At 68.4% G+C, this 18,329-nt stretch overlaps 1 protein-coding gene across 1 annotated transcript; it reads right to left on the minus strand.

Moving 5' to 3' along the window:
* Positions 1-1,944: 1,944 nt before the first annotated feature.
* Positions 1,945-17,457, minus strand: QSOX2 (quiescin sulfhydryl oxidase 2). The gene is made up of 12 exons (XM_037493645.2): positions 17,104-17,457; positions 10,493-10,593; positions 9,901-9,949; positions 9,392-9,497; positions 9,197-9,287; positions 8,451-8,596; positions 7,711-7,845; positions 7,497-7,626; positions 6,804-6,926; positions 6,063-6,213; positions 4,226-4,414; positions 1,945-3,230 (listed from the first exon to the last, which is right to left on the minus strand). The coding sequence occupies exons 1-12, from the start codon at positions 17,417-17,419 to the stop codon at positions 2,722-2,724; spliced, it is 2,046 nt and encodes a 681-aa protein (XP_037349542.1). The 5' UTR covers positions 17,420-17,457; the 3' UTR covers positions 1,945-2,721.
* Positions 17,458-18,329: the final 872 nt, after the last annotated feature.

Genomic DNA, 18,329 nt, shown 5'->3' on the forward strand with positions numbered 1-18,329 from the left:
GCTGCCCCGGCCTCGGCCTCTTCTCCCCTCGGCGGTCTCCTGCCGGCTGCGGTGGCCACGCACCAGGACTCTTACCCCGAGTCCCGCCAAAGGGGCACAGGGCCGCGGCCACGGGGCCCGGGGCCGATCTCGGTCGCGCTCAAGCTCCGTTTCCAGCAGCATCGCCGCGCGGGGCCGGGGCCGGGGCTGGCCCTGGAGGCCGGCCTGGGCCCTGGTGGCCTGGACCCCGCTGGCCTGGACCCCGCTGGCCTGGACCCCGCTGGCCTGGGCCCTGGTGGCCCCGCCGCGGTCCTTCCGCTCCCGGGGGGCTCCCGGCGCCTGGTCCGGGGGCGCCGCGCTGCGCGCTGTCCGCGGTGCTGAAGGAGGCGCGGGGCGCCCACCTCGCCCACTGCCGCCGCCCCCGCCCGCCGCCGCGCGCCTCTGCACCTCCCGGGCACCTCGCAACCGTCCCACACCCCGCCCCGCCCCGCCCCGCCCCCCATCCCCGCGGAGGGCGGAGGGAGCGAGGTGGAGGCTCCACCCTGATCTCCGGCGCCCTGAGGCGTGGGATTCGCAGCAAGCGGGCGCTGGTCCTCTGAACAGCAGCACCCAGGGGCCCTGGCGGGGGACCCGCGTCCCTTGGCCTCCAGCTCGGCCTCCGCGGAGGCCACCAACTATCACCGCAGCCTGAGGCCCTGCCCGCTTCCCACCTCCCTGCGCCCGGCACGCAACTTCCCCCAGGTCTCAGGTGCCCCTGCCCCGGCAGCACCCCTAAGGGCCTCGAGAGCTAGACAGTGGGCGACAGCTAGACGGTGGGCAGTGCCACCTCACATGCGGCCTGGGGGGTGTCCCTGCCCCCGGCGGTGCCTGTCGGCCTCTGCAGCGCCGGCTGGGGGGCCACGGGAACCCTGGCCGCCAGGCTCCCGCCCAAGTCACATGCGCGGCTACGGGAGAGCCCCCCAACAATGTGGGGGGCAGAAGAAATCAAATAAGTTCAGAATCTGAGACGACAAGGTGTCAGGCAAAGCCCGGGGAACGCTGGGGACAAAAGCTGGGGTGTCCGTGCCCGGGGCAGCGGAGCAGCGTGGGCCGGGGCCCGGTAGGGCCTTCGTCAGAGGCCGCCACGGCCACTCGGGGCCCACGCGCAGGCGCGGGCGGCGGCGGCAGCTCAGCCCAGGGTCATCCATAATTGAGTTCCCGCTCCGGCCCAGCCGGCCCGCTGGCTGTCCCCGACTCTGCTTCTCCTCGAGAGATCTAGAATTTCAGGGTCAAGCCCACAGAACGCGCCAGGGAAGGGCGCGCTGACGCCCGCGGGCCAGCCGGGGAGACGAGCTCGCGGTTCCCAAAGAACAACTCTTTTCCCAAACGTCGGATTTCTTTATTTTTAAAATGTGCAATTATAGTTCACTTAAATACAAAATGTCCCGGTTTCTTGCAAGTAAGAAATTTCACATTTACATGTCAGCTTCTTTTTAATCAAATTTCTCCCGTTAAAAATAAATAAACATTTAAATTACCAAACTATTATATTCCTCCGTCTCGACACCTCTTGAAACACAGCTCCCGGAAACAGAGCCGACACCAGCCGGGCCCCCGCGCGCCCACCCAGCGGCCGACCCCACCCGCACCACCACGCGCCAGCCGCCCCGACGCGCACCACCCCCACCCCGCGCGGAGGAGAAAGGCCCCGAGGGCCCGAGCTGCGGGGACAGAGCCGCGGGCTCTTCTGGCTGGAGGAACGCGGTGTCTTCAGCAACCCAGGCCCGCAACGAGCCGTGAGGACGAGCGCGTGCTCTTGTTTCTACAACACGAGCTTCTGGGCATTGAAAAGGCCCGGTAAGGGGACACTCCAGCGGCAGAAACGCAGGCCCCAGCGCCCCCAGCCCGGCCTCCCCAGACCTGGCTGCCCGCCCGGCCCCTCACCCTCCGGCCACTGAAGGGTGGCGGCGGCTGGCGGCCGTTCAAGGGGCCGACGGGGGCCCCTCCCGGCGGCAGCAGGAGCACGACGGGGCCTGCGAGCGCGACACGCGGCCCCCGCAGCCAGCAACTCGCGCGTGAAAGTGGAGCGGGAAGCACGCCCGACAGCCGCCACAGCCACACGCCGTGCCCATGGACACACGGGCACATGCACCATTACACACGGCACATGCACACGGACACACACGCTGCCACACACACAGGCATACGCGCGCCCCGGGGCTGGTGCGGCTGGAGGCCACAGAGGGGCTCCGTGTGAACGCGCCAGGCGGGGTTCGTCTGCCCTGGAGCTGGAAGTGAGCACGCAGTGACCGCATCAGGTGTCCGCCTCACACTGCTCCCGGGCCCGGCGCTGCCCACGGGGTGCACACCCACCCACCTACCAGAGCCCGGAGGACGGCGCCAGGACGGGTACCCTGCCCCCAGACCGAGCAACAAACAAAGGCACGAAGCAGCCCAGTCCGAGCCAGGCCCCCGAGGGGGCAGCGTCCAGGCCATGGAGGCGCCGCGATGGGGGAGGCCTGGCCGTTTGGCGGACGCCCCCCCAGCTCAGACCCGCGGGAGCGGCAGGGGGCCCGCTGGGAAGGGCACCACGAGTGGCCGGAACGCGGCGTGTGGCGTGCCGGGTGTTTGGGGCAGACGAGCGTTTGCACAGGAGGACGTGGAAGGAGCAGGTGCCGTGGGGTGGGGGCAGCCTGAGGCCGCGAAGGCCGGCTCTGGTCACAGCGGCGAGCGGGGCCTGGCTAGGCGCCGGGGCCAGGGGCGCTACACGGCCGGGTGGTGATGCCGGGTCTTCCACCGCTTGGATCGCACTCGGAAGAAAAAGTACATGACCATGAGGAACAGGGAGGAGGCCGCGTAGAGCAGCACGCACAGGCTCATGTCCAGGCTGGAGAAGCCAGACCCCAGCACGGGCACGGCCGCCTCCGCCTCCCCGCGGCCTGCGGGCCCGGCCAGCCTGAGCGGGGGCCCGGGGGACAGCAGGCTGGGCGGGCGCAGGCTCTCGGCACCCGGGCCCCCACGGGGCCTCGCCGGGGAGGCGCGGTCTTGTCCTTGCGCCTCAGTCTCAGCCGGGCTGCCCCCTGGGCCGGCGTTGCCCAGGCCCACAGCATGCGTGTGGACGAGGTTGTCGCCGCCGTAGTGCCGCTTCAGGAACAGGAGCACCTGGTCTTCATGCCAGCTGTCCAGGCCCTTGACTTCCTCGTGGCAGGCCGGGCAGAGGTCCGGGGTTGGCCACGGCACCTTTGGGAACTTGGGGTCCTCACTCAGGTGGCCTGGGGGGCAGAGGAGTAGGGTGGTGGCAGGAACACCCGTGGGTCCCCAGAGCCAGCTGTCCTGCTGCTCCCCGCCTTCCCACACAGGCGCCTGCCTCTCTCCAGCTGCTGGTCAGGTCCATGCCCACTGCAAAGAACAGCGACCCACGCGGCCGCCGGGCCACTCAAGTGACCAAGTCTGGCTCCATCCACCCAGTGACACTGGCCCCCGCCGAGCTCTCCCCGCTGGGCCTCCGGCCCCATGACTCTGCCTTCTCCTCGGGCGCGGGCCCGGCCCCACACAGTCCGGGGGCACCCCCCCCAACACTGCAGGCCCTGGCTGCGCTGGCCCTTCTCAAGCCCTAAGGCCCGAGGCGCCACCCCTGTTCCCCGCGCCCCCTGGAGATGGATGTGATGCCAGCTCCCAGACGCGGGTCCTCGCTGGCCACTGCCCCTCAGCAGTCATGAGGCTGCCTGCCCCTCGCCCTCCCAGCGCCCCCTCCCTCTGCGCCTGCGCTGCGGCCACCCCCACAGCCGTCCCATGGCCGCACGGCCGTCAGCGCCGAGCATGAGAAAAACCAATTCTCTTTAGCGCTCTGCTGTGATACGCTTTCTTAATGCGGTGGATTAAATAAAACCCAACAGTTTACTGCATTTTCTACTCATCTCTGTGAAGGTTTCTTCCTCGGTGGAATTATTTTTAAGCCTAATTTTAACCAGCTGCTGCCTCAGGAGCAGTTGGAATCACTTAACTCTGATGAAACGTGCCCGGCCCGGGGAACCGAACCAGCGCAGCCCACTCGCGGCGTCCAGGCAGGCGTTAGCGACGCGAAGGCCACACTCACACCAGCTGTGCCAGCTGCCCTGTCAGACATGCTGGGGCCGAGGGGCACCCCTGGGTGAGGGGCAGGACACGGGCTGACATCCGCCGCCAGGCCCCGCCCCGGACTCCGGCCTCACCACCCATGCCCTGCGCCCTGCGCCCTGCGCCCGCCAAGACCCCGGCTGCCGCTCACCTGCCAGGCGGTGGTTCACCAGGTTATGCTTCCTCCAGAGCCAGAGAACTGCCTGGTCTGCAGTTTTCACAGAGCCCAAGGACTCGGCAGCCATCTCCTCGAAGTGCTCGGCGCACTCCTTGCAGCCAAAGAAGGTGCGCACGTAGGCCCTGATGGCCTGCAGCACCGCCTGGGGGTCGCCCTCCAGCCCTGCAGAGAAGGCAGCAAGGGCAGGTGCCGGCAGGGCCAGGCCGGGCGCCGGTGCGCCCCGACACCTGCACTGCCTGGGGGCTGCCCGCTCCCGTCACACCATGCACACCCCGGGGAGGGCCCAGGACCCGCACCCCAGCCTGCCCACCAGCACCCGGGCCACAGGCCAGCACAGGAGCGCGCCCTGAGAGCGAGGGCTGTGGCAGGCATCCTTGCCACCCCACTGCCCTGGGGCTGGGTGCTGGAGCCACGGGCCACTCGGCCCTGACCACAGCCGCTTCATGCCCAGAGCCTCGCTGAGCACAAGACCGGGCGAGGCCACAGGCTAGGACGGCCCTGGCCTGGTCGCCAGCCAGCCTGCCGGTGACCTCCGCGCCAGGGCCACGACCATGGCTGCTGGCCAGCATCCTCTGGGCAGTGATGGCGCCCACAGCGCGGGCCTGCGCGCTCTGCGCTCTGCCGATGCCTCAGCGTGAGGACACGCACGCCCACCGCACGCAGCGCACGCCGCCAGCTGGCCGCCGGGCGTGGAGAAGCCGTTGGCGCGGTCACACCGGAGGTGCCCGGGCCTGGACCCAGCCGCCCGCCAGCCAGCCAGCACGGGGACGGCGCGGGCAACATGCCACGAGATTAGGGCAGATTAGGTGCCGGCTTTGAAAGAAACACAGCGAAGAAATGAGGGGGAAAAAAACATATCTGAGAATAATGTCTTAACCGAGCAGGCCTCAAGGTCCACGCCGGGTGTCCACCACGCAGAGTTGAGGGCAGCTGCCGCAAGGCGGCCCTGACCCGGCGCCTCCTGCCCCGGGGCCACGCCGACCGCTGGCTCCGAGGGGGAGGGGCGCTCCCCGCTCAGCACCGGTCCCGGCCAACGTCTCCCCCACGGGTAATCCACCCTCCCCTTCCCACCACCCTGCTGCACTCTGCGGGCGCCCTAATCTGTAAAGTGGAGCCCTAAGCCTCTACCTGCGGGGATTAGGGGCGCGGCAGCTTCCAGAGGCAGGTTTTAAAGGCGCGTGTGGCGCAGAAGCCCCGGAAGACGTAATCCGCGCCAGCTGACCCAGTTCTCCGGGCGGGAGCCGCTCCTGGAGGCCCGCCCCGGTGGGTCAGGGCCGAGCCCGTTGCAGTGGGCCCCCCGCGGGGACCCCCTTCCTCAGGGCAGAACACGTCCGCGGCTCCCGCTAAAGGTGGCCGGCCCGTCGGGAGGTGCTGTCGGCCCCGCAGTCTTGGCCCGGCTCGGGCGTCCCCTCAGCTGCACGCTGCGCGGGACTCTCAGGAGAGCAGGGTCAAGGGCCACCCCGCCCGGCCCGGCCCGGCCCCACACAGCTGGGCCAGGGCTGGAGCAGGTAGGCGGGGCTGCCCCAGTGCACATGCGGGCTGCGGCTCAGGCACCAGCTCCCCAAGGGCCGTGGCCGCCCACCCCAACCAGCGCCGCCTGCTTCTGAGTGGCCACGGCCAGGCGGCCCCCGCCCCACAGGCGTGCGTGGGCAGAGCCACTGGGTCTGAGGGTGGCCTGCCCAGGGCCCCGAGGCAGAGAGGCAGGGCTCGTGCCCCAGCACCCAGGGCCGTCCACACTGGGGCACCTCCGAGGATGCTCCCGCCCCCCAGCGAGTTCCCCAGGCCAGCACTGCTGCCCCGACAGGCGTACCTGTGCCGTCCAGGGCTTCCGGGTGGGCCGCAGCGTGGACAGTCAAGGTGTGGAACAGCTTCCAGAGAGAACACGTGTAGCCCCTCAGCTCGGGCCAACTGCCTTGACAGCCAACCCACTTGATCTGGCTGGCGAGGAATATTCCAGAGATCTAAAAGGAGAAAACAAAAAGTACTGATGGAAGACGCCACAGCCACCAGACAGCGGGAGGGCAGTTGGCGTCTGTCCAGAAGGCGACCCCTGTCTCGGGGCAGGAAGCAGGCGTGTCTGGCAGCGAGCACCGGAAGCAAGGATGCGCCCCCAGGCCCAGCCAGTAGGCTGTCCAAGCGCCATCCCGAGCTGGTGGGCACAGTTGTGGCCTCGGGTGAGTCAGAACCGGCCTGCGTGCCTGAGTGGCCTCAGCAAGGATGGGCTGCGTCTCAGCGCTGGCCTGAGAAGGGCCTCAACTCCCCTAGGCACAGGCCGGCGCGGCCGAGGACCCACTATGACAGAGGACCGGGCCCGGCACCAGCCCCCGCAGCTGCAGGTTCCCAGGGCCAGGGCTCCCGTGGGCCTCAGGGCACAGGGCTGTGCGAGGGTGTGGCTGCAGGACCGGGTGAGCGTGCTGACACCTGTCCTAAATTCTGGAAGGCCGCTCATGGGGGCAAGCCACGAGCATGAGCTGCAGCCCTGGAGGGCGTGGCTGATGTCCAGTGGGTGCGGGCAGGACCGGCCTGAAGGCCGGCGGGAGGAGCCCCTCACCCGCATCTTGTTGTTGACCAGGTCGAGGACGGCGTTGTAGGGGATCCTGTCCAGGGGCAGGCTGGTCAGCCACTCCCGCAGCATCTCCAGCAGCTTCCTGATGGGCGGCCGGCCGGGGAACAGCTGGGGAGGAAGGCCCCACAGTGAGCCCGGGGGCAACTCAGACACAGCGAGCCCCAGGGTGGGGCAGGCACCGCTGCCCACCCACGTGAGCGTCTGACCCAGGACCTGACCGCGAGCCGCCGCTTTCCAGCTCAGAGTTCAGAGCCGCCAGCCAGAGACCACCCAAGGCGCCGCAGACGGCTGCTGGAGAGCCAGCCTGCGCCCTCTCGGAAGGCCCGTCGGACTTGACAGCCACAGGAGACGAAGGCAGGCAGGCCCTTGCCCTCAGGACACCCCAGAGGCCCTGCTGTCCTCACCGGTCCTCCCGCTGCTGATCGTCAGGCAGAGGCCACAACCCTACCCTCGGCGAGTCCCGCTTCGGGTCAACACCCCATGCCCTGGACAGCCCCTGCCTGACAGCGTCGCCTCAGCCTTGGCCTGACACGCTGGGGGGTCTGCACCAAGCAGGCGGCCTCCGCGCCCCATGCTTCCCTGTGGCCCAGGCGGGTGGGCATCTGGGAGGCCTCTGGACAGCGCTAGGCCCCCTGCAGCCCGTGCCCCTCCCTCGGGCAGCACCCCCAGCGCGCGCACCTTGGCCAGGACAGTCACAAAATCCTTGAGTGCCTTTAGCTCAGCTCCGGCCAGGGACCGGTGGGCGGCCAGCTCCACGCGCAGGAGGTAGTGCAGGCCCGACTCGAGGTCCGCCGTGTATAGCTTCGACCTGCGCACAGTGTGTGAGTGAGGGGACCCCCGACATGGTCCGCACGCCCGCCAGGGCCCCGCCAGCTGCGTCCAGAGCACCTGCCTGTCAAATTCTCTCCACACCACAACTTCCGAAGATTCTTCTCTGTTTTGCTTTTCAGGTGACAAAAGCAATTTCTTCCTCACACCAGGCAATGACTTCAAATAGGAAGAAAAAAATGACCGGAGGGGCTTCCCGCTGCGAGAGGGGGCAGAGAAGGGCTCAGAGCCCGGAGGTCGCTGCCAGCAGGTGGGCAAGGCTGAGTCCTCGCCATGGGGGTTCCTCGGGGGCAGTCCCAGCCTCCCTGCTCCTGTAGCACCAGCTTGGGGCGCTCCAGCTCAGGGGCCACACGTGAGGCCCCCCAGCAGGCTACTGGCCAGCGGGGACAGTGAGAGGTCTTTGGGGCTGGCTGGGCACCCGTGGGCTCCAGCTCGATTTCCTGCGCTTCTGACCTGCCCGGGAGCCTGATGCACGCACGAGCTGCAGCCCACCAGCCCCGTGGTCCCAGACCCGCCCCACTCCACCCAAGTCTGGGGGCGGAGAGCTCCCAGGAGGCCTCGCCCCTTCTCAGGCCACGACCAGAGGGGACCCCGGGACCCCGGCTGCAGGAGGCGCTGCCTTCAACCTATGGTGCTGCCTACCCTGACTCGGGGCGCACAGGCCCTGCTGGCCGTGGCCAAGAGGGGGCCATGAGCCTCCACCGCGCTCTGGGGAAAGGGGTGAGCACTGCTGGCCACCACAGAGGCCGGGGGGAGACCCAGGCACCGCCCAGCAGGCCCAGACACCTGCAGCCGACAGCTTACATGGCAACCGGCCCGTGAGACCCGTTCGGGTGGATCAGGTAGCACGAGGGGACGGGGGAAACGCCCAGCGAGCCCAGGAGTGCCGCGTCAGTGTCCAGTGCTCTCCTCACCAAGATGTTCTCGAACGGAACCAGGTCCAGGATCACCTGCGCTCCAGAGGGCAAGGTGGCTCTGCGGGGCGGTGTGCGGCACGGCGCCCTGGGGAGTGGGGGGCGTGGGCGCCGGTGCCAGCCGCCCGCCTCAGTCCTGCTCCCCAGCCCGCAGAGCCAGGCCGTGGACGCACCGGCTCAGGCAGCGCTGGCCCCGCACGCCCAGGCGGCCAGCGGCCCTCCCTCCACACATGCGTGTGGCCCTGGGGGTGCAGGGGAGCACGGCGCAGCCCCTCAGGAGCACATCCCAAGGGGGACAGGGGCACTGGGGTGTGATGAGGGATCCTGGGGTGGCAGGGCCAGCTGAGGGCTCTGGGCCTCAGTGGCATGCCGCAGAGGTGGCGGCAGGGGTCACACGGAGCCTGATACGGGCCGCCCGGCACGGTCTCTGCCTGGGCCTGGAGCCACAGACACGGGCACTGGGGGGGAGGGGGCGCTTCTCTGGCTCCCTCTGGGAACCCCAGTTGCCACCATCACCTCCGCACCCAAACTCACTAAGGCCCAGACCCCACAGCGGAACCAACAGAGGGACGGGCTCCATGGCGTGGCCGACGCACCCGCTGGTCAGCATGAAGCAGACGCCGACCCCCCACCTACCTCACGCCCAACATAGGAGCCGCTGCTCTCAAACAGAATGGCCACGTAGCGGTCGTCGCGCTGGCTGAGGAGGGAGAGGACGTCGCTGGGGCTGTGGAGAGAGGCTTTTAGGGCCCAAGGGCGCAGCGGTGCGGAGCCTTAGCGCAGGTGCCGCCAGGCGGGCTGAGGCGGGGCGCTGGCGGCAGAGCTACACACCGGAGGGGCTCCAGCGGCGGGCAGGCGGGCGGCCGGTGCTCGGCTGAGTGGTTCTGCAGGAAGTCGACCATCGTGCGTCGCACTGTCTGTAGCTCTCGGTCCGGCCCTGCAGGTTGCACGTGGCACCATCCAGTCTGGGCAACCACGGCTCTCCTCCCGGGGCCCCGGGGCCCAACCTGGGCAAAGCTCCGTACAGGGAGCCCCGGGGTGCCCACCCAATGCCCACGGGACCCTGAGCATGAGCGCACATGCCCATGGACACGCATGGCCAGGCCGGGCCGGGCGCCTGTTCTGCGTACTGTCTCTGCGTGTGCTCCGGCCTCGGCGCTGCGCCAAGCCTTTTTAATCTGAAATTTTAAAGCTTCCCCCCTTATTTTCCCAGGAAGGCCGAGCACAAGCAGCAGTTCCCCTGCCCACAACTATTTGGAGCGGAGGGCAGGGGAGGGCGCGGGGCAGGCCAGCATCCTGGGCTGGCGAGGGATCTGACAGCAAACACAGCTCGCCCTTACCTTTAAAATTTTCTCCAGTTGTGAAGTCCTTGGCGAATGCTTTAAAATACTGAGTGGGAGGCAGAGAACAGGTCAGGAAAGGGCCCGGCCTGAGCCCAGCGGCTGCTCACCTACACGGAGACGTTGGCGTGGGGCAGTGCTAGCTGCGAGCAGGCAAATGCGTGGCCAGAGGGTGCGGACTCGGCGGGCTGCCAAGGCGCGGGCACGCGGGAGGCGACCCCAGAGGGAGCCCTGATGCTCACACGCACACCCACAGCCCCTCCTGGCAGCCGCCCTGCCTGGCGGAGAGGGCTGCATGCGCACTGCCCAGGGGACGCCCGCCAGGTGGGGGCCGCGGCAATGCACATGACCGGCGGGTGGAGGCGCAGCCGCCTCCCGCCAAGCCCCAGACCTCCAGGGTGCAGTGGCCTCAAGGACGAGTGCGGGGCAGCTCCCAGTGGTGCCCTGGCCCGTGCTCCATGCGCGAGGACGCTCAGGCTTGCGGTTGGAGGGTGGGGAGGGGGCGCGGCTGCGGGAGGCCAGGCCCACGACCCGCGTGTCCGGGCCGGGTGGGAGAGCGTGGGGGCACGGGGCTGCATGGCGGGCCACTCACCCGGAAGGTGGGGTAGAAGTGGACGTCGTAGGCCCCGCACACCTCGTGATTCTTCTCGTCTGCACAGTCCAGGGCAGCGACGCGGATGGCAGCCGCCCAGTCTGAAAGCAGAGGCCGCGGCCAGGCTGGGGGGAGTCCCTGGGGCCTTGCTGCACCACGCCCCCGCAGTCTCCGGGCCACTGCCAGGCCTCGGGGCCACCGGGCACTGTGGTCACCACAGGCCGGGCTCAGCCATAGCTACACCCCACCTTGCCAGGCAGAGACTAGGGTGCGAGACACCCCAAGGGGCCCCCCACAGCACGGCTCTATCTTGGAGGTGGAAAAGGAGTCTTGAAACGTGTGCATTTCCCTTCTTCAGCTTTTTATTATGGAAAAGCTTCATGCTTTATTTATTTGTTTGCTGGTTTGTTTGTTTGTTTTGTTTATACATGCACTGGGTACAGTCAGAACCGCGGGAGGGTGAGAGAATAGGAGAGGTCTGCGCGCCATGTGGGCCCTCCTCCGGTGGCCGGGGAGCAGCCGGGGATCGAACCGGCGCCACAGAGGCCGCGGAGCAGCTTCGCAACCCAGCGCTCAACTGCTTTATTTTTTTTAAAGGGTAAAGAGTTATTGTTGGTTTTTTTTTAAAAAAAGATTTACTTATTTATGCATACAAGAACTGGGGTGCAGGCCAGTGGTGGGGGTGAGAGGACTCCCCAGAGACAGAGTGGGGAGCAGAACAGGCGGATCCACTGAAACACACTGCTGAGGGGGGCAGCGGAGACAGGTGAGGCCTGCCGCGCCGTGTGGGTCACTCCCTGGCCGGGGATGGACTCAGGCTGCAGTGGCGACAGCCTGAGACTGACCCCCAGGGACACCGTATCATGGGAATACTCTAACGTGTGAATGAAACAGAGGCGGCAGCCCCCATGCCCCTCATCTCAGGACCAACCACCGTGTGCCCCGGGAGGCCCACTCCTGAGCATCCAGCGGCGCCTGAGCCAGCACCGCCGCCGCCCGCACGTGCCTCCAGAGGCGCCCGCCTGCTGCCGGCCAGTGCAGACACACCCCGGGCCACGGCCCTGGCCTGGCTCCAGCCCCCTGCATCTCACCTGTGCTTCCGGCGGGGGTCCTCCCGTCTGCCGCGCCCACCCTGTCCAGGCAGGCCACTCTAGGGGGGTGACTTCCCCAGAGCTGTAGCCTCCAATGGGGGTAGAGGACCTCCTTTCTCACTGAGCACCCCAAAGGGGTCACTCCTGAGGCTGCAGTCAGATGGGGCCTGGCAGGCCCACCTCAGGGGTCCGGGGAGCTGCACAGAGGCAACTCCAGGGCCCCGGGGGCGCTGCCCTTAGTCCTCAGCTCCCTCTTCAGAAGGCACCCCCTTCTCTAGGTCACATGCGCCCCGGGGAGCTGCCCGAGGAAGCGGGACAGGCCAGCGGTGGCCCTGCAGACAGGAAGCAGTGCAGTGAGACTGTGGGGGGGCGAAAGGAGTCTGGTGGTCACCCAGGGGTGCGGCCACCCTGGGCAGGAAGTCCACTCAGTGACGTCCATGCGGGAACCCAGGCTGGCCATCAGCAGCGACCTGGTTAAGGTCACAGGAGGAGAATCTACCCCCAGCAGTGACTGCGGCCCACACTCAGAGGGTCTGTGAGAAGCCCCCTAGAAGGGGGATGCTGACCAGCAGTGGACACCACAAAACCGGGCCTGCAGAGACAGCGCCCTGGAGAGGGCCAGTGTTCCATCTAACAGACCCCATCTGCTTTAAAAAGTTCGCTTTCGGGCCTCCCCGGGGGCGCAGCGGTTGAGCGCTGGGCTGCGAAGCTGCCCGCAGCCTCTGTAGTGCTGGTTCGATCCCCAGCCACCGGCGAGGGTCCCACACGGCGCGCAGACCTCTCCTGCCGCCCGCCGCTCCCCTCAGCAGTGTGCTTCGGTCCTCTGCCTGCTCTGCTCTCTGCTCTGGCTCTGGTGAATTCTCTCACCCTCCCGCGCTTCTCACCGTACCCAGGGCTTGTATAAATAAATAAATAAAAATAAATCTTTAAAAAAAAAATGTTGCTTAAATGCTGTTGAATTAAAAAAATAAAATAAAAAGCTCGCTTTCCCTGAGTTACAGCGAACAGCAGCCAGCGGGAAGGCGACGGCAGGATCGAGCGCGGAGAGGCGTTCGCGGCCAGCACCCACCCGCACAGCACCCGCCCCGGGCCTTGGGGAGCCCGGGCTCACCCAGGGTGCGGGCGTGGGGCGCCGCTCCTCGGGAACAGCAGCGGGGCTGGGGCGCACCAAGGAGAGGACAGCCAGTGCTCCCTCGCCGTGCGGCAGATGGCCGGGCTGGCCTGGGCGCCTCCCGGCAGCGTGGCCAGCACCCCCTCCCCACCCCGCAGGGCCCCGCGCCCCCCCAGCCCCGCCTGGTGTTCCTCTCCCCGAAGCTCCCCCTCCAGCAGCTGGCGCCGCCTCCTCCCCGCTCAGACGCGGGCGTTGACCAGGAATTCCCGGCACCAGGTGCACCTGGAGCCTCACCCGCGGGGCGGGGACAACCGCCTGGAGCCGGCCCTGAGGCCTGAGGGACCGGCCACCCGGCCAGAGCAGAAACCGCCTCCCTGGCCCCTGGCGCACCCACTGGGTCTTGGAGGCGGGACGGACCCGCGTTTCTATTTCAGACTTTGCTTAGTGGGGCTGCCCAGGAAAATAAGCCCCCCGCCCGCTGGCCTGACGCGCCTGCGTCGCCGGACCTTTGCCTTGGAAGGACCAGCACTCCTGTCCTCGGGGAGAGCCCGGCCTGCACCCAGCCCCGCTGCTCCCACAGGTCAGCCGGGCCTCGGCGCCCCACTGACACCACCTCTCAGGGACCCCAGGACAGGGACGAGACCACGGTCCCAAAGGAAAGACATGGGCCGCGTGGGGCAGGAAGGGCAGGGTGGGGGCTGGCCTCGGCCCCACCAGGCAGCTGACGGTGTGCCCTGTGTCAGGGCCCCCTCCCGAAACCCACCAAGGGCTGTGGAGCGCCACCGCCTGCCCTGCGCCCCCCGCCGTGGAGATCAGCTTCCCGCCCGGGCGGTCCCGGTGTCTGCGCTCCAAGCCGCAGGGTCAGAGGCCTCGGCCCCACTCAAAGGTCAAATCCAAACTCCCTCAGAGACCAGCCCCGGGACCTCCACAGGCCCCCCCTCCCCGCCACCAGGTCACTGCGCCCGCCGGCTTCTGGCCTTCAGCTCGCCCGCGCCCTCTGCACCCGCACAGGGAGGAGCAAGGGGGCGCACTGGGGGGGGTCTGAGGGCAGCACCTCACTCCCTGGCCCCTCCAGGCCGTCCCTGTCCCCTGGGCTCCAGCCCTCAGGGGTGCCTTTGTGTGTCCTGAGGCGGGGGTGGGGTGGGGGCCCCCCCGCAGGCGCCCCTGGCAGATGGGAGCATTGAGGCCGCACAAAGGAGACCACCCCGGCGGGAGCCAGCGGGCGCCTGCACCATCCCTGCCCCTCCCTCACGAAGGACAGACCCCCACCCGGGGCGACTGGGAAGCAGCAACCTCAGGTGGGGGGGCCAGGGCGCAGGGGCCTGCGGCCAGTTTTCTGCAGAGCAGCCCTGAGCCGACTCTGCTCCCACCTGGGGTGACGCAGGCTGCCCAGGGCCACGCTCCGCGCCAGTGCCGCCTCCTCCCGGCCAAGGCTGTTGCACCCAAGCACAGGCCCCAAAGCCCAGGCGCAGCTGAGGCCGCAGCGGTAAAAAGGAAGTGGGCGTGCTGCCTAGGCCAGGCGGCTCTGCGCAGAGCCAGGGGCCTGGCAAGAGGCCGGTGCTGCCCCAGCCTCGGGCCGTAGCCGTCAGGCCCACTGAGGCAGCCGGGCAGGTGCTCTGAAGCATGGTGGGTGACTGGCAAGCCCGGGGCAGCCACCATCTCTGGTGGACAACATGTCGGCACCAGAGGTTGGCGGCTGGGAATGGGCCCCTCGGATCTTCAGAGTCCAGGTGAGCAGCGTCTGGACGCCCCCTCTGGACACCGCCCTTTGGAAGCCTGGGCCTCAGCTCAGGGCCGCTGACCACAGGGGCGTGCGTGGGGGAGGGGCGCGTGACAGGCCTTTCTAGGCCCCTGAAGGGAGGAGGCCACACACCCACCCCAGCCCCCCGGCCTCACCACCGTCTGTCCTCCCTCTCTGGCCTCTGGGGTCACCAGCTCGTCCCCCAGACATGTGTCTCAGTGCACGGCTTGAGCGCCCGGTTGGGGCCTCTCCAACGGGCACTGGCAGGAGGGAGGAGCGCGTGGCGCAGGTGCTCACCCGCCAGGCCTCAGTTCCCCTCGAGGATCCCAGGGCCAGCCAGGGCAACGCCCCTGCCCCCCCCCACCCCCCCGTCTGTCCTCCAGGGACCAGCAGAGGAGCCAGGAGGGCACAGCAAGGGCAGGCCTCCCGCAAGTCTGGGGAGCCCAGCCGACAGGCTCGGCTGCGCCCCAGGCTACAGGTTTTGAGGGCTGGAGCTGCAGGCTCGCTGGAGCCAGCCAGCCCGGAAGAGCCACCCAACAGTGGACCTTTTGTTCGGCACGAGCAAAAGCAATTAGTGTAAAACCCTTGGAAACCCGAGTGACAAGCGGAGCGGTCCAGGTCTCTGCGGAGAAGGAAGGCGCCCTGGGCCGTGGCCTGCGAGACAGGACCCACCCTCTGTAGCCCAGTGGGGGCCTCGGCTGGTGTCCTGCACCAACCGTGCCTATCGGGCACCCCACACCTGGGAGCCGCGCTAGACCGCACCCACCCCCGCACATCAGCATGGTGAGACTGGGCTGGGGGCTGGCTGGGGTGGCAGTGGGACACCCTCTTTGTGGAGGGGCAGGAAGAGGCCCCAAGGAGGTTGGCCGTACAGCCCCCTCACAGTAGGTACTCAGGCTCACTTGCTGGCAGTGGCACAAAGGCTGCATGCACTGGCCCCGGGGGGCTCAGGGACCTCCATGCCCTAGGGACCCGCTGCTGACAAAGGCCTGGGTGAGAAATGGGTGGGGCCCCAGCACAGGCAGGGCCGCCCTCTCAGGGGCTCACCACAGTCAGGCCCGGGAGGGCTCCCAGCGAGTCCACCCCAGGGTGGCGGGGCGGGAGCGCAGGTGTCCTCATGCTCCACAGTCAGCTCTGCCCATAGCACTCAGAGGCCTGACCCAGTGGGTCTGGGCGGGCCAACAGCAAGGAGCAACTCCAGCAAGTCCCTGGCAGTCTCTTTGGGGACCCCCAGTGGGACACTCCCCAGAGCCAAGAGCTCTACTGTCAGAGCCTGTTCCTTGGGAGGTGGCCCCTCAGCCTGGTGCCCGCAGGCCCCCTCCCAGTCTCGCAGGCCACAGCTGTCTCACTTTCGGACCAATCTCCCTTTGGGCTCAGGCCTGTTCTTCCTGCCTTGGCTTGGACGATGGCCAGCTGTGCTCAGAGCTGTGCTTATTTAGCCAAGAGTAATCACACCCACCAAGCATGTATTTCACAGTTTCACTTTCGGAGTGCCCTCCATCCGGGGCCCAGGGGCCACGCTCCTGCACCAAGGCTCCCGGTGGGCAGGTCCGGCTCCAGGATGGTTGGCAACACTTGAATTTGGTTCACAAGTTTTACACTTCAGATACGGAACTGAAAAACTCAAACTGCACATAAAATAGGTGACAGCTGTCCTGCCAGGCCTGGCTACCTGCATTTGAATTTACACATCTGTCTCTGCTACAAAACAACAAGTGAGAACTGAAAGGTCCTCTATGTTGTCCAAGAGCTTGTTCTGGAACGCTTACCAAAAAAAAAAAAAAAAAAAAAAGCAGCCTCGGAAACCGCGGGCTGGTGACAGCTCTGGTCATGCCAAACAGGGGGGACTCGGGAAACATGGGCTCAAGGACCAAACCCGTGACTCCAGAGGCCCCAACACCCTGAGCAAAACAAGGGCCTTCGAGGTCGTCACTTGCACAAAAACGCTACTTAGCCCGCTCGCTCTAGTTTCTGTGTGCATTTGCTGAGCTGTAAGAAAACACCGCAAGGCGGGATATGAGACTTAAAAAACAAAGGTGCTGGAAGAGAGAACAACACTTTGTTACCCGCTCGCCCACTGAAGAGTGTAATTAGAGGTTAGCCCAGGCAGCACAGTCCTGCCACAAACCTCACTCCTGCTGGGCCAGCGCCACTCCGGAGCAATTCCAAGGAGCCGGCGGGCAGGAAAGCCCTCGCGTGCCCCCTCCCCACGACAACGCTGCCACTTAGGGCAGGCCAGTGACTTGGGGGCCCAGGAACTATTTGCAGCAAAGCCACAGCAGCGTGGGCGCCGCCCGTGGAGAGTCCGTTCAGGTCTTTTTTGCCTCTCTAGACAAGTCTGCAGAGTACCGGGACTCCTGAGTTGTGGCTCCCTGGACGCACCCACCATATGGTCAGCGGTTCAAAACGCAGAGAGGACGGGGAGGGGCGGCTCACAGGGAGAGGGGCTTGGGAGGGGATGGGGATCCTCAAAGCGTGGGAGTTCTCGGCCCTGAAGTGGACGTGCTGAGCAGGGGGCGGGCGCCCCGCGTCAGCCAGGGGCTGCGGGGGGTCCGGAGAGCAGGGAGCACGGGCGGGCCCGCCCGGGGTGGGGGGGAGCGAGGCTCGCCCGGCCTCCCGGCCCGCGGCCGCGACGGGGGCGAGCGCGAATCGCGGGGCCGCGCCTCACCTCGCACGTCGGCGGCCAGGGCGCGCCAGGTGGGCGCGTAGCCGATGCAGTGGCCGCACCACGAGGAGTAGAACTGCACGAGCCACGCGGCCGAGCTGTTGGCGGTGGCCCCGCGCACGCTGCCGCTGTCCAGCACCCACACGGCGTCCTCGCCCGGGCGGTACAGCCGGGCCGCGCCGGCCCCCGGCCCCGCCGCCGCCAGCAGGACGAGCAGCGCGGGCAGCCGCCAGGCCCGCCGCGGGGGCGGGCGCGGGACTCCGGCCGCCGAGCCAGCCGGGGATCCCGGGCTGCGCGCCGCCGCCCCGGCCGCCGCCATGTTGGAAGTGCGCCGGCGCGCGCCTGACCTTTCACCCTGGCAACCCGCGTCACGTGCGCCGGGCCCCGCCCCGCGCCGGGATGCAGGCCCCGCCCCTCGGCCCGGCCCCGCCCCCGCCGGCGGCCCAGGCCCCGCCCCGCCCACCCCCGAGGGGCCCCGCCCCCCCGCCCGCGCGGACCCGGGGGCGCGGGGTGGGGCGCCCGGACGCGCCGGCGGGAGCCCAGACCCTGCGGGGAAGCGTGGGTCCCCGATAAACGTGGGTCCCCGATAAACGGGCGTCGCGTGGGGCCCGGGGGGGCGGCGCCGGCCTCGGGGGACGCGGCTGGACGCGCCCGGCGCGTGGGGCGCTGGGCTCCGCGGCCCGGGCCAGCTCCCCGGCGGGGCCGTGCCCGGCCGGCGTCCCGGCGCCCCCCAGCGGGTCGGTGCAGGCTCTGCTGGGGCGGGATCCGCGGGACCGAGGGCGGGAGGTCCAACCGCTGACCCAAGCCAAAGCGCCCTGGCCGAGCCCGGCCGGCCCAGCTCTGGGGTCTCCCGGCCGCCGCCGGCCGCCTGGTCTGTGCGGCTCCGGAGACAGCGGGGACCCGCCGGGTGCCCAGCCCTGCGGTCCGAGCCCGCCGAGGCCGGGCAGGTGGGCCCGGGGCTCTGACAGGCGAGGGGTGGGCAGGGTGGGGGGCGCGGCTCCCTGGGGGGACCGGGAGGAGAGGCCAGCGCTGGAGGCCAGGAGCTGCAGCAAAGGCCCCGGGGCGGGGCGGGTGTGAGAGGGGCCTGGGCCCTCTGAGGGCAGCAAGGAAGGGAGTTTAGTGGGAGCAGAGCCACTTAGGGGAACAGAACCAGAGAAGCCAAGGGTGACCGCCAGGGCCTCGCCGTGTCCCGGCGGCCGGGGAGGACAGGACGGGGCCCAGCTTCTGCC

The sequence above is a fragment of the Talpa occidentalis genome, unplaced genomic scaffold (assembly GCF_014898055.3).
Source record: "Talpa occidentalis isolate TD23 unplaced genomic scaffold, MPIMG_talOcc4v2.1 talOcc4.7, whole genome shotgun sequence".
NCBI lineage: Eukaryota > Metazoa > Chordata > Mammalia > Eulipotyphla > Talpidae > Talpa > Talpa occidentalis.

Bases quoted from the DNA above. Each gene is read 5' to 3' on its own strand.
- QSOX2 (XM_037493645.2), bottom strand. From the start codon at position 17,419: ATGGCGGCGGCCGGGGCGGCGGCGCGCAGCCCGGGATCCCCGGCTGGC. The intron at 8,597-9,196 runs GTAGGTGGGGGG...TCTGGAGCGCAG, and splicing joins GCTCCTATGTTGGGCGTGAG to GTGATCCTGGACCTGGTTCC. The intron at 7,627-7,710 runs GCAGGTGCTCTG...CACTGTGCGCAG, and splicing joins GTGTGGAGAGAATTTGACAG to GTCGAAGCTATACACGGCGG.